General features: G+C 40.3%; 1 protein-coding gene across 1 annotated transcript in view; it reads left to right on the forward strand.

Annotated features, from left to right (window-relative positions):
- LOC117673941 (uncharacterized) overlaps positions 1-15,239 on the forward strand; it is a 145,115-nt gene that overhangs the window by 17,361 nt on the left and 112,515 nt on the right. Inside the window, exons 9-12 of the mRNA XM_087885175.1 lie at positions 5,284-5,398; positions 5,526-5,593; positions 8,009-8,138; positions 8,658-10,139. Coding sequence (XP_087741301.1) covers positions 5,284-5,398; positions 5,526-5,593; positions 8,009-8,138; positions 8,658-10,139 — 1,795 coding nt within the window. The remainder of the gene's footprint in view (positions 1-5,283; positions 5,399-5,525; positions 5,594-8,008; positions 8,139-8,657; positions 10,140-15,239) is intronic.

Consider the following 15,239-nt stretch of genomic DNA (forward strand, 5'->3'; position numbering starts at 1 on the left):
TAGTAGATAGCCAGGTTGGAATTTTTAAATAATGTTGTCTTTTAATCTTCTCCCAATTTAATAGCAAAGACTCTTCTAAAATACCCCTGTGTTTTTGTGCCCTTCTACCATAAGAAAGCATGCCTGCCCAACAACAAGTCATGTCCTTCTAAAGTCAACAACCTAGTATTTCTTAACATTATCCATTCTTTGATCCGCATCAAATTAGTTGCTTGATAATATAGTTCCCAATCCGGCAAACCAAAGCCTCCTCTTATTCTAGCATCTTGCAGCAATTTTAATTTTATCCTCGCCTTTTTACCCTGCCAAATATATTTTAACAATATTTTATTCAATTCTTCAAAATAATCTTTTCCCAAGCTGATTGGAATTGTCTGGAACAAATAAAATTCTAGGCAGTATATTAATCTTAATAGTTGATATCCTCCCTATCAATGATAATTGCAAATTCTCCCATTTAGCCAAATCTATCACTATCTGTTGTTTAAGTTTGTTGTAATTATTCTCCTTGAGTATACTGCATCTTGCTGTCAAATATATCCCCAAGTACTTAACCTTGTTCGTGATCTGCATCTTCGATACATCCGCCAATTCTTCTTTTTGTTTTTTTAATATTTTTTTGTCAAAATCTTCATTTTATCTTTATTTATTTTTAGACCTGCTACCTTTCCAAATTCTCCTATTTTGTCTATCAGTTTATTTATTGATTCAAATGGATCTTCAAGAATAAACACCAGGTTATCAGCAAATGCTTGCAATTTATATTCTATGTTTTGAATTTTCATTCCTTTTATTTCTTTTCCATCTCTAATATTTCTATTTAATACTTCTAGTGTTAACACGAGCAACAGAGGAGACAGTGGACAACCTTGTCTCGTTCCTTTTTGTATTTCAATAAATTCTGTCAATTCTCCGTTTATCATTACTTTTGCCGTTTGTTTATGATATATGGCTTCTATGGCTTGAATAAATTTCCACCCAAAGCCCATCTGTTTCAGTTGTAATAGCATAAATCGCCAATTCACATTGTCAAAGGCTTTCTGTGCATCTAGAAATATCAAAGCCATTTGCTTTTCAGGATGTGCCTCATAGTATTCCAAAGTGTCCAGAATTATCCTCAAATTGTCTCTGATCTGCCTTTTGGGCAGAAATCCATTTTGATCAGAATGTATAAAATTATTTAAGTATCTTTTAAGTCTTTCTGTCAATATTGTAGCGAAGATTTTAGAATCTGAATTTAGCAGGGATCTAGGCCTTTAATTCTTGACTTGTTGTGGGTCGGTATCCTCCTTTGGGACAAGTGCTTCCGAACATGATTTGGGTATTTCCATCTTTAACATTACTTCATTCATAACTTTTAACAATGGAAGATTCAATGATTCCTGTAAAGTCTTATAGTATTCCGCCGGCAGTCCGTCTGGGCCTGGTGTCCTCCCATTCTTTTGTTTTTTAAGTGCTTCAGTTAATTCCATCATTGTTATGTTTCCTTCTAACATCATCTCAGTATCTTTAAAAATCTGGGGTAGGTTCGCCTTGTATAAATATCGCTTAACACTTTCCTCCTCTATATTTTCTTTTTCATATAATTTTTCATAATAATCATGCATAATATTTTTCTTCTCTTCATTCCCAAATCTAATTTGTCCTTGGTCATCTACTAATTGTGTTATTTTCCTTGATTCTCTCTCTCTCTTCAATTTATATGCTAGCCATCTACCTGGTTTATTGGCGTCTTCAAAATAGTTCTGTTTAGCACTTCTAATTTTTTGTGCTAAATCTTCTTTTTCTATTAATCCCATTTTATGTTTAGTTGTATCCATTTTCATTTTAATATCTTTTTTTTGTGGAATTTCTGTAATTCTTTTTCAAATTTCTTGTAATCATCCTCTAATATTTTATAGACTTGCCTTTTTTAAATTTCTTTTCTTTGTATAGTCAATTATCAGGCCTCTAGCGTAAGCTTTCATAGTGTCCCAAAGATTTTGCATTGATGTATCCTCTTTTCTATTTTCTTTGAAAAAGAAGGCCAATTCTTTCTCCATTTTCTGTACAAAATTCTTTTCTTTTAATACTGTAGTATTTAAAGTCCATCTAGACCTCTCCTTTGTCCTTTCCATCTCACTGTCATTGGATTATGGTCTGCCCAGGTATTAGCTTCTATGTCAATTTCTTCTATATTAGAAGTCAATTCCATTGTCATTCATATCACATCTATTCTAGACCATGATAAATGTCTGTTAGAATAAAAAGTATATTGTCTATTTTTTGCATTTCTTTCTCTCCATACATCTTCTAAGTTTGTTTCCTCTATCATCTTAAAAAAAGATTTCGGCAGAATTTTTCTACTTTGCTTTGTTGCCTTCTGTGTGTTATAGTCCATTTTCCCATCTACTATGCCATTAAAATCTCTCATCATGCAAATATTTTCATAATCCAATTCAATTAGTTTCATATGTATTTTTCTATAAAAATATTCTTGATTGTCATTTGGAGCATATATTGCTATTAAGAGTATTTTCCTGTTATTATTTATTATTTCCACCATCAAAATTCTTCCCTCTTCATCTGCATAAATTTTTTCCACTGGTATTGTGTCTCTAATATATAAAACCACTCCTCTTTTCTTACATTGCGTCAATGAAGCAAATAATTTCCCTAATTTTGTCTGTACCAACATTTGTTCATGTTATTTTTTAATATGCGCTTCTTGTAAACAAATTATATCCAACTTTAATTTCTCTAATTTATGAAATACCTTTCTTCTTTTAGTTGCTATATTAAGTCCATTTGTGTTCATTGTAATCAATTTTTCTCTTCCATATTCATATTTTATATGAAGGGTTTGTTACTCCAGTAGATCTCGGTTCATGTTGCTCTTTATATTCTACGATGCCCCCTACTGCGCTTTCTTCCTTTTCAATCATTGCTAGACATTCCTCTTGTAGTTCGACCAGTGACTCTTCCCTTCTTAACTCTACTTCTTTCTCTATAAGATATTCAGCATAAAATGCTTTGGCTTTATCAATTGAGTCTATTTTAAATCTTTGCAATTGCCATGTAAACACCAGGCCTTCTGGTATCAGCCATCTATAGTTCACACCTTTCTGGAGCAATATTTTCGTCAGGAATTGATATTTTCTTCTCATCTCCCTCACTCTTCTCGGTATTTGCTTCAGAACCACAATTTCCTTGCCCTTGTATTTCAGTTAAAATACTGCTAAAATTTCTATCATTTTTTCTGCCAAGTTTTCTCCCTTTTCTTCTTCTTTCTATTTTGAAATCTTAAGTAGAATTCTGATTTGTCCATCTCCCATCCTATTCCACTCTTATCACGTTCAACCTCATCCAATCTGCTATCCATATCTCTAAATTTTTTGTCTCTTTTTTCTTCCTTTTCTTCAATTTTTTGAAGTCTGTCCTCATATTTCTTCATCATTTGTTGTATGTTCTCCACTTTTTCATCTGTTTTTCCTGTTCTTTGTTCAATCTTTTGTGCTCTCTGTTCAATGATCACTATTTTTGATTGTATGTTTTGTATTCCTTGCAAAATCATCTGCATTGTCGCATCCTTTTCCTTCTCATGTTCCCTCTCCTTTTCCTTCCCAACATCGTCTGTATTGATCGTTGTCCTCCTGATGGTGAAGAAGAGGGAGTTGATGTAGAAGAACTAATAGCTGCTGCCTTTTTACTCATGTCTATAAAATGGTTACAAAATATTCAAACAGTCAAAAAATCTTCAGGTTCTTCTATATCTCAATCCATTTTTATAGAGGACAGATATTATCCCAATTAACAATAAGAAAAAGGAAGATCCAAAGAAAGCAAAATCTTCAGGCTCTCGTATGTCCTAATCCAATTGAGTAAAAGGATATAAACCAAATTAGCAATTTCCAATCAAAGAAAAGAAGAAAGAAAGAAAAGAAGAAAAAAATAAAATAAAAAGTAATCTTTTCAGTCTCTTGTATGCCTTATTCCAATTAAACAAAGGGATACTGAATGCTTTAATAATTTCCCATCAAAAAGGGGGAGAAAAAAGAAGGAAAAAAAAGAGAAAAAGGAAAAAAAAGAAAAATATATACCAAAAATTTAAAAATTTAAAAATCTTTCAAAAGCAAACACAATCCAATTAAAAATAATTAAAAGAGGGAGAAGTGGAGCAATAGAAAAATAACCCCCCCCCCAAAAAAAGAAAATAAAAAGACTTTCTATCTAAAAGAAGATTCCACAACTGTGTAATATCCAAAAGTTCTTTTGTAGGTCTCACCAAGTTTTTACAGCTCTCTTTCCAGAGTCTCTGCAATCTTCTTCTTTCAAGTTTCAGCCGCCTGTCAATAATAGTTTCCCAGAAGAGTACCTGAGTAAACAATCCTGCAGACAGTCTTTGATGCTCTTCTAACTATCTTATCTATGAGCAGGCTGAGAGTACTTGAAATGTAACACAGTTGCTACTTTCTCTTGCCAATAAAAAAGATACAATGTTTCAATCCACTATATGGCAGTATTTCTTGTTTCCTTCACTTTCCCTCTATATCCAACAGACAATAAAACAAAATAAAAAAATAAAAATGTAGAGAAAAGAAAAATAAGGCTAAACCAAAATAACATAAAACTAAAAAGGCACTAGAAATTTAACAATTAAATAGATAAAAAGGAAATCTCCAGTCCAATCCAGTCCAGTCAAACTTTAAAAATAAAATCCTCCATAGGCATCCACAAATAAAAATAAATTGTAAAGTAGGAAAAACTAACTTAGACTCAGGCTCAATTTCACCGCTTAACATCTTCTGTCTTCAATTTTAATTATCTTTTCACCCCAGGGTGTCTTAATTAGTTTATTTTAAAAATCTCTCACCAAGCCGACACACTTTCACTCATTCTCTTCCATTCCGGAGCTCTTCCAACTTCAGCAGCTTAATGGCTGCCTCTTCACCGCCAGAAAAAAGGGCTTCTCCTGGATCAACCAGGGACTTTGCGGTGTCCCTGGGATCTATAGGATGTGCCCTCCTCTATCACTGTCTCTATGAGACAGTAAGGTCCAAACTAGACCGCCCAGTGGCGGAGATATCGACAGCGATATCAGAGCACCGAGATCTTCCATCGTATCTCCGCGACGTCAGCTCCGCCCCTCCCGTTATCCATTCTGGAAGAAAGATTTTGCACAGGGATTTCTTTCTTCCTTCCCAGCCTAATTGATCGACACCGAGTGATTTGCAGTGGTGTTCACTGGAAAAGAAACCACTTCATGATTTGTGATGTCCATTAATTCTTTTCTCCTATTTCAAGTCCTTCGCAACGGAGATCAGAGATCCCGAGAGAAAGAGGCATCCGTCAAATCTCCCTGAAGAACTGTTTTTCACAGGGATCCCTCAAGGAGATCCAATTCAGGACACCTCAGGAGGTAATATAAGGTCCTTCCACTCCTTTGATCAATCCTAACTTTCTCATCTTCTCTGTGTCCTCTCCTCTATAGCATTCCTCCTCCCATTTTACTAATGATGCTTTTTGAAATTCTGTCAACCTCACAGGGAAGAATAGAAGGAAGTTGACTCTTTGTTTTGAGGGATCGGACACCAGGATTGAAACTCCAACTCAGGTAAGAGAAGAACATTCATTTACTAGATTTTTATTTTCCATTTCCCTCAGGAAATCAGAGGATGTGGACCAGGGGTGTATTCTACTTACCTTTATTCCCAGTTCGCAGCGGGGCCATGCGTGCATGCTTGCTTCGCTCACACGTGTGTGCGCTCTTCTGTGCATGCGCAGAAGTGTTTTGATTATGTCGGGTCAGTGGGCGGGGCCTCCCGTTGGTTTTACTACCGGTTCTATAGAACCGGTGCGAACCAGGGGCAAACCACCACTGATGTGGACAGCATAGTAGTCGTAAGTGTGAAAAATGGGCATGTCATTTTTTTCGCTGCTGTGTAACTTTGAACAGTCACTAAAAATTAAAAACTGTTGTTAGTCGAGAACTACATGCAGTGTCTTCTGCCATTTTGCCCTCTGCTTTTGGTTGGAGATTCTTTTCAGGAATTTTTTTAAGACTAGTATTTTAAAAACAAAAGTCTTTTGCTAATTACTGTGTTTACCCGAAAATAAGACCCTGTCTTATATTCTCTTAGGCCCCGAAATAGCACTCAGGCTTATTTTTGGGGGTGTCTTATTTTTTTCACATACAGGAGGTGGCGAGCCCACCCTCTCCATCCCACACCTGCTTGCTTCAGTCGCAATGGCCCAACTTTTCAGCCCATCCCGGTCTCCACCTGCCCTGCTTGCTGGGCCTGCTGCTGCTGGGACACTTTTGGCTGCTGGCTGCCAAGCGGCTGCCTCTGCTGCTGTTGGACTCCTGGCAGTGGTTCTTTCGGCCATCCTACTGGGCTGTCCTGCGTACTGCACGGTCAATCATCCCAGATCTATGACATCCGGAGGGTCCCCCTGCTGCAGGTGGAGCTGCGACGCCCACACTGCCTCGCACAGCCAGCACAAGAGGTAGCACCCACCAGGGCCAGGGCTCGAACAGTGCCAGGCACAACTCATAGCCCAGCGCCTGCAGTAAACCTGCAGGAAGGCGTTCAGCAGCCCAAAGACAGCAGTGAGAAAGGTGGCTTGGTTCCACCAGTGGCTGCTGGCAAAGGGGCTCTGGCAGGCCGGCGATGGGAGGTCGTAGATCTCAGCCGATTTGCCCTGCTCCAGGCAGGAGCAGCCAATCTGGGTGGCTGAGAGCAGCGCTTCCAGGAGGACAAAGAGCTCCCGTGAAGCCAGCAGCAGCACAAGCAGTCGCTCATGCCAGTTGCTGCAAGGTAGTGGCAAGTTCGTCAAAAGGGAAAAGCAGGACTCAGCTTACAGCAGCTGCCTGAAATGTGTTTGCAGCGACTGCTGGACAGGAAGTGGGCAACCCCATGGCTCTGACCTCCACCTGCTGCCAGTGCTGCTCCGGGATGTTTTGGAAGGGAAATTAAAAAGAAAAATCCTGCAGGTCCAGGTGTCCTGTCCATTTGTTCCCCACTCCTCTCTCTCTTGCCCCTCTCCCTCCCTGGGAACTGTGTGGGGAGAGGGGAAGGCCATCAAGGGGATGCTGGCAAGACTGTCTTGGCAAAGGACAAAGCGTCCCCACTGCCAAAGCCCAGAATTTTAAGGGAAAGGACAGGGGCAATTTCAAAGGCCCTGGAGAAAAAGACCAAAGCTCTTCTGTTTGCTGTCTGTAGCGGGTGCCGAGGCCAACCCTGCGAGAAGCAATCTGCTTCTCCACGCAAAACCTCATGGGCTTTGCAGAACCATAGGTCTTCAACAACAGCTACGCCTTCTCCCTTCCAAAACATGCCAGGATGTGATCTGAGTAACACCAGTGTTGATAAAACGCTTCCCACAAGCGGGGCAACCAATGGGAAAGGCGCATGGACTCGCGGAGGCACCAGCAACAACTAGAGGCGTGGGGTTAAGGGGGGAAGGCATGTGATCTGGCCCACAGCTGCGGGCAAGCAAGGACAGACAGAGTGGCAGAGGGTTCACATGGCGCATCTGGTAGGCCAGATTGCATACCTCCCCCACTCCACCTGCGCCTCTGCCAGTGCTGCTGCTATGAGGCAAAGCAAGTGGTGGGGCAGGGGATGGCGCCAAGGCGTAGCCCCTGCATTCTCAGCCCCCGCCATCCAGCCTGCTCCTCCACTTCCACCGCACACTCCACACACGCAAAGACAATTGGTGGGACAGATCACATGCCTCCCCCTGTCCCCCGCACAGGCTGCAGTTGTTTCCAGACACCATCTGGCCCCTCCATGCCAACTGCCCCACCCTCCCTGATGACGCAGAATCATTCAAGTTGATAAATTCTGCCTAAAATATTTCTTTAGTCACATGCTTTTTGTTCTGTCCATTTTGTCATCTAAACCACGAATTCCTACTAAGCACTGCTACTTCCCTTAGTGTATATATTTGCTTTGGGAATTTCTAAATAAGAGGAAAGATGCTGCAGTGCCTCCTCGTTCTGTTCTGTACTTTTTTTCTTTTTCAGGAGAGTCTTCTGCCCTTTGAGGAGGTGGCTGTTTATTTCCCCGAGGAGGAGTGGTCTCAGCTGGATCCTCACCAAAGAGCTCTGCATTGGGAAGTCATGGTGGAGAATTATAAGAATGTGGTCTCTCTTGGTAAGGGTTTCGTACTCTCCAGTCAGAGAGTTCAGGAAGATATTGTGTAGTTAGATGCCATTAGTTACTTCTTCCAAAAATAGATATATATCTCTAAATAGATATCCCCTCTTCAGAGGGGGAAGGAAAAGTTCTGTTTTTCTACTGCTCCTAGGAAGGAAATGGGTCTATGGCATTCTGCTTAGATGTATCCGATCCAATTTGTTTTTGTGTTTCTATTTAAACTTTTTAGTGACAAAGTAATTCCTTAGTTTGAGATATTGCCAAACTCCATCACACAGATTTCAACTATTTTGGCCCAGATGCATCATTCAAGTTTTTTGACTTCATATCTTTTTCAAGGATTTATGCCTCATCAATAGAGATATTAGCATTTCTATATCATGCTATTATAAGGATACAAATATGCAGTATATATTAGAATTTGGCACAATACCTGAAGGCAATTAATATAACTTCTGACAGAGTGATCTTTTTCCCTAAACTTTCTCTCACTTTCATTTCTCTTTCCCTTTGAAGGTGAGAATGAGAATGACAATAAAGACTCTGGAGAACTAATCAAAGTGTTTAGACAAGGGGACGTAATGGAGAAACCTGCAATTCAAACAGAATTCCAAAGGCAGGAGAGAAACCTGTCAAATAACTGGAATAAGGAAAGCTCACCTTTGATTGTTGCTGAGATGCAGGGCTTTATTGATGAACAAGGAAAACTACAGAAGCAATATATTGGGAAAGGTGTAAGACTCTTCAAAGAAACATTAGATGTAAATGGACCCTGTCCATCTCAAGCCAAAGGACCAGCCAATATATGCAAAGATGAAGAAAAAAATTACAGTTGGATATTCACACTTTCTCAAGAAAATGGGTCTGATGAGTCCCAGAATAGTTTCCACATTGGGGAGAAGTCAAATATATGTAATGAACATGAAAACAAGATTGTTAATAAAAGGACATGCATGAGGGAGAAGCCATATAAATGCATAGAGTGTGGAAAGGGCTTCAGTACAAGCAGTTACCTTACATTCCATCAAAGGATCCACACAGGGGAGAAGCCAAATCAATGCATGGAGTGTGGAAAGAGCTTCAGAACAAGCAATGAACTTGCATCTCATCAAAGAATCCACACAGGGGAGAAGCCATATAAATGCATGGAGTGTGGAAAGGGCTTCAAAACAAGCAATGAACTTGCATCCCATCAAAGGATCCATACAGGGGAGAAGCCATATAAATGCATGGAATGTGGAAAGGGCTTCAGAAGAAACAGTCATCTTAAATGCCATAGGAGGATCCACACAGGGGAGAAGCCCTATAAATGCATGGTGTGTGGAAAGGATTTCAGATTAAACAGTTACCTTACATTCCATCAAAGGATCCACACAGGGGATAGGCCATATCAATGCATGGAATGTGGAAAGGATTTCAGTACAAGCAGTGAACTTACACGCCATCAAAGGATCCACACAGGGGAGAGGCCATATAAATGCTTGGAGTGTGGAAAGGATTTCACAAAAAGCAGTGATCTTACCTGCCATAGACGGATCCATACAGGAGAGAAGCCATATAAATGCATGGTGTGCGGAAAGGACTTCAGAACAAGCACTAAATTTACATCCCATCAAAGGATCCACACAGGAGAGAAGCCCTATAAATGCAAGGAGTGTGGAAAGGACTTTAGACTAAGCAGTGATCTTACACGCCATCAAAGGATCCATACAGGGGAGAAGCCCTATAAATGCATGGAGTGTGGAAAGGACTTCAGAACAAGCTATGAATTTACACACCATCGAAGGATCCACACGGGAGAGAAGCCATATAAATGTATGGAGTGTGGAAAGGACTTCAGAACAAGTAGTCATCTTACATCCCATCGAAGGATCCACACCACAGAGAATCCATATAGATGCTTGGAGTGTGGAAAGGGCTTCAGCACACCCTATAGTCTTTTTTCCCATAGTATGATTCATAGACTGGAGAATCCCCAAAACAAAGATACATTTGAGTGAGAATCTATGCTAATTATTGATTTAATGGGTTCTATGTATAATTTCCAATTTACAGAGTGAACTCGGAAAAGGGTTTTTTCTGTGATTTACCTTCTTGACAACCGTAGAGAAATGAATTTAATAATGAAAATAAAAACAATGGGCATGTGTCATTATAATTATGATTTATACTTTTTTTAATGTATCTGTATATATAGTGTATAGGAATGTCAAACTGGCGGCTCATGGGCCAGTTGTGTCACATGCACATACCCCAGCTCCACAAATGGGGAAACTGTCACAATGTGTCACGTGATAGCAACGTCAAATGGGGAGTTTGAAACCCGTGGTGTATAGGTTCATTTTATTTTATTGTTTAGAAATGAGCTTCCTGTTCCACAACTGCCATCATTCCTCCAGTTAGTCATAGCTCTCAGAGGGATGCGAAGACGTCTAACAGATGCTGTTTCTCTAAGCCCAAAAGGAAAATATCAAAAAAATAATTAAATTGCACCCATGGTATAGAACTGGGATCCCCAAAAATAATTAAATTTGCATCCACAGTGTAGAACTGAGACCTGAGCCAGCTGATATCTATGCGGAAACATTGAACATTATTCAGTCAAAGGCCTCATGATATGAGGGAATTGTCACATGGAGATCAATGAACAGCTTGTGGGAAGAACTGAAAGGATGAACAATTCCTCTCTCACAAAAGGAGCCAGAAGCGCCCCAAGTGCTTGTGCAATTTTCTTTTCAAGCCCTTATGACCATATTTTGCTCTTCTGTAGTATGGTGAGGACTAGGAAGTCCACATGTGGTTTAAATAAAATTAAATATCAATGGTGTGGTTTTGTTCTAGTCATGTATTATACTCATCTATTAAACTCTTTAGTTGCTTTAAAATGTATTAACACATGAAGATTTTTGGAAGGATTTGGAGGGGGCATATTTCAGGATTTGAGAGACTCGTGTTGGTGTGAAGCTCAATTGTCAGTAATTGTTCTGGATCAAGCTGGACAATAAAGACCGAAAAGAGCAGAGAGGTTAACTGTTTTTTTAACCTCTTTTTTCTTTCCATGTACATCCTTCCTTTCACTAATTGTAGCTAAATCTCTTTTTCCCCCCTTGCATTGTCACCTCCAATACAGAGGAATTTTTTCAAACCATTGGAATCTTCAGGTCTTGTGGTTGGAATGTTTTTCTCTGTTTATTCATGATCTGTAGGTCATGAATGAATCCCAGTATCATTGCTCAGGTTGGTCCAGGTTCTTTCTTGCCCCTCAAAGGCATTTTTGGGTCATAAGGGATAAGACCACTCACAAGCCAGAACGATCATCTAGAAAAAAAAAAGTATTATGCGTAGCATGGATGAATAAAGTAGATGCAAGGGAAGACAAGATAGAAAGTGAATAAGAGAAACGAGATTACCAGAAGGACTGGTAATTGGCTATGGAAGGACCGCCCTCACATTTTACATTTTTTGCCCTATCTTGTCACCATGGTGAAGAGAAGCAGTTGTGAAATGAGTGACATGGTTGTTAAGAATGCCGCACGGGCATTCTTAACAAAATGGAGGCTGGAGGCCAATTGGAAAGAAAGGTTCCCTTTATTGTTGAAGCAGAGCCACCAACCACATGTGATTCTGGGACAGCTGACAAAATGGAGTTTAGAGTGGGTGGATTTTATACCTTCTGGATTCCTATGGGATCATGGTTGGCTCTAGGCAAACGGGGAAATGCAAATCCTAGGTCTTTGTCTCAGCTAATTTGGTCAACCTTTGGCTTAATTGTGTTGCTTATTGTGTTGCTTATCTGATGTTTCTGCCTGACCCAGTCTTTCTGAATTAGGATTACAAAATCCCCATTTCTAAAAGCTGGCCTCAGTTTCTGCTTGGGGCAGGGAGACTGAGGATGTTTTCTGCCTCCCTTAAGAGCATGTGTCTCCATTTCTCCCTTAGGGCAGCGGTTCTCCACCTGGGGGTCACAACCCCTTTGGGGGTCGAATGGCCATTTCACAGGGGTCGCCAAAGCCCACTCTCACCCCCTCCCACGCCTTCACTCACCCTCACCCTCTGCCTCTGTTGGATCGCCGGTCGCTGGTCACTTACCCCGCCCACTCCCAATCTATTGCTGCCTCCTGAGTCCCAGCTGATGGCTAGAGGGAAAAAAACTTTTTAAATTCTTGCTGCAGGGCTTCAAATGGCCACCCTATAGCTGATCAGTGTTAAAAGAAAACAAATGAATAGACCGGTGCCTGCAAAAATAGAAAAAACAGCCCCTTTCAGCTTCAGCATAGGTTAATTACCATAAGTTGATTTGATCAACCTCCCGACTCTCAGCTGATTTGCTCTCAGCTGTTTTGCGGAGGGCTCTGTTGCTGGCTAGCTGCAAAGAGGTAAATTGCTGGAGCAGATTTTTTTCCCCCTAGCTATGCTGAAAAAGCGAAACTGAAAGTAAAGCAGGGTCTTTGCTGCAACGTGACAAAATGAGGCAGAGAGATATTTTTCTTTTTCCTCACCAAAAAAGGTAGGTGCAAAACTGCAAAAAATGGGAAATTTAGGGCAAAAGAGGAGGTTCAAGATTTTAAAACACAAAAGAAAAAAGCTCTATTTAACTAGGGAATTGTAATAATTGAGATACTATTAATTGTATATTGTGTTGAAAGCAGAAATGGTTAAGTTGTGGTTTGGAGGAATATATGGGGGAAATTATTTGGTTTATTATTATTGGTAAATATAATTAATTGATTTGTAAGAAATTGGATTGCATGGAAATAATTGGAATATTCATGTTCATATTGATTAATATACAAAAAAAGATAGTTATATAACTAATTGATTTATATTAAAATGTTGAATTTGTATTAAACAACTGTATTACGTAATTCACCAATGTGAGGATAGATATAAAAATAGATGACAATGCAAAGGGGTATAATATAGAAGAGAAGGGAAAATTGAATTTGATTAAGATTAGAGATGAGAATGAAAGGTAATATTGGTTTTTTTTAAAAATCGATGAGGAATAAATATGGAAAAAAGGAAATATAGAAATTGTAAATTTAATTGAAATGACTAAACACTGTTTAAATTTGTGAACCGGCCAAATACTCTGCTCAAAGAAAATACATTGTATGTTTGTATGTGTGTTTCTAATTATTGCTATTTATTCACATTTGTTCTCTTTTATTCTTTAAAGTTTAATGATTCATTCTTTATCTTAATATCTTTATATTTGTTTGGGGTTGGTTTTCTTCCCTTTCATCTTTTTTATTGTACAGCAATCTTTCTCCTCAAACCTATCACCTCTCTCTTTTCTTTCCTTCTTACTTTCTCTTCCCCCCCATTCTTCTCCTCCCTACTTCCTCTTCCTTTCTCCTTCTCCTCCTCTCTTCCTCCCTCTCTTACCCTCACTCCTACTCTAATTTCCCTTCCCTTCCTTCATCCCTCTCTATTGCTGTATCTTTTTATGCATATGGACTACTCAGAGGGCTGAAAAAGTTATTTTTGACTGATCCTCGCACTTTTGACCTGTCCTCGAACTTACAACTGTCCTCACATTTTATGTTTTTGCCCTATCTTGTCACCATGGTGAAAAGAAGCAGTTGTGAAATGAGTGACACGGTTGTTAAGAATGCTACAATGGGCATAAATGATGACCAGTCATAAGTGCGAAGACCGATCAAAAGTGTGAGGACCTGTCAGAAATCACTTTTTTCAGCCCTCTGGGTAGTCTTTTTGTGCACACGGACTACTCAGAGGGCTGAAAAAGATATTTTTGACTGGTCCTCACACTTTTGATCAGTCCTCGAATACGACTGTCCTCACATTTTATGTTTTTTGTCCTATCTCTGTGATGGCGAATCTATGGCACGCGTGCCACAGATGGCACGCGGAGCCATATCAGTGGGCACGTGAGCGTTGCCCTAGCTGAGCTCCAGTGGCATGTGCCAGCTGAGCTCCAGCGCCAGCCAGCTGATTTTTGGGCCTACCAGAAGTTGGGAAACGGGATATTTCCGGCCTCCAGAGGGTCTCCAGGGCGTGGGGAAGGATGCTTTTGCCCTCCCCAGGCTCCTAGAAAGCCTCTGGCCCATCATGCCATCAAGTGCCAAAAGCGGGGGGGAGCACAGGAGGTCACGTGTGCATGCGCGGGGGGGGGCAGGATGCATTGAATTATGGATGTGGGCACACACGCGCATGACCCCCCCCTCCCCCCCGCTTTTGGCACGTGACAGCAAAAAGGTTAGCCATCACTGTCCTATCTTATCACCATGGTGAAGAGAAGCAGTTGTGAAATGAGTGATATGGTTGTTAAGAATGCTGCACGGGCATAAATGTGAGGATGGTCATAAGTGTGAGGACCAGTCAAAAGTGCGAGGACCTGTCAGAAATGCCTTTTTCAGCCCTCTGAGTAGTCCCTATAATATACACATAGCCATGGCCACCCAGTCACATGACCTCCAAGCCACGCCCACAAAATAAGCCACGCCCACAGAACAGGTAGTAAAAAAATAGAACACCCCCCCCCCCGGTCAATGGTGTCCCTCTTTACCATTGTTAAAATCTGGTCACCTTACATTACCTCAAACTAAGGAATTACTTTGTCACTAAAATGTTTCAGAAGAAATAAGAGGGGATATCTATTTAGAGATGTTTTCAGAAGAACTAACTAATGACATCTAACTACAAAATGTCTTCCTGAACTCTCTGACTGGAGAGTAGGAAACCCTTACCAAGAGAGACCACGTTCTTATAATTCTCCAGCATGACTTCCCAATACAGAGCTCTTTGGTGAGGATCCAGCTGAGACCACTCCTCCTCCGGGAAATAAACAGCCACCTCCTCAAAGGACACAAGACTCTCCTGAAAAGGAAAAAAAAAAAAAAATACAGAACAGACTGAAGAGGCACTGCAGCATCTTTCCTCTTATTTAGAGTGGGAGACCGGTCAAAAGTGCGAGGACCTGTCAGAAATCACTTTTTTCAGCCCTCTGAGTAGTCCCTATACAATAGCCATGGCCACCCGGTCACATGACCTCCAAGCCATGCCCACAAAATAAGCCACGCCCATAGAACCGATAGTAAAAAATATTAGAACTCACCCCTGATGGTGTGGCAT

This window comes from Pantherophis guttatus, chromosome 2 (assembly GCF_059756535.1).
Source record: "Pantherophis guttatus breed Tessera chromosome 2, ASM5975653v1, whole genome shotgun sequence".
NCBI lineage: Eukaryota > Metazoa > Chordata > Lepidosauria > Squamata > Colubridae > Pantherophis > Pantherophis guttatus.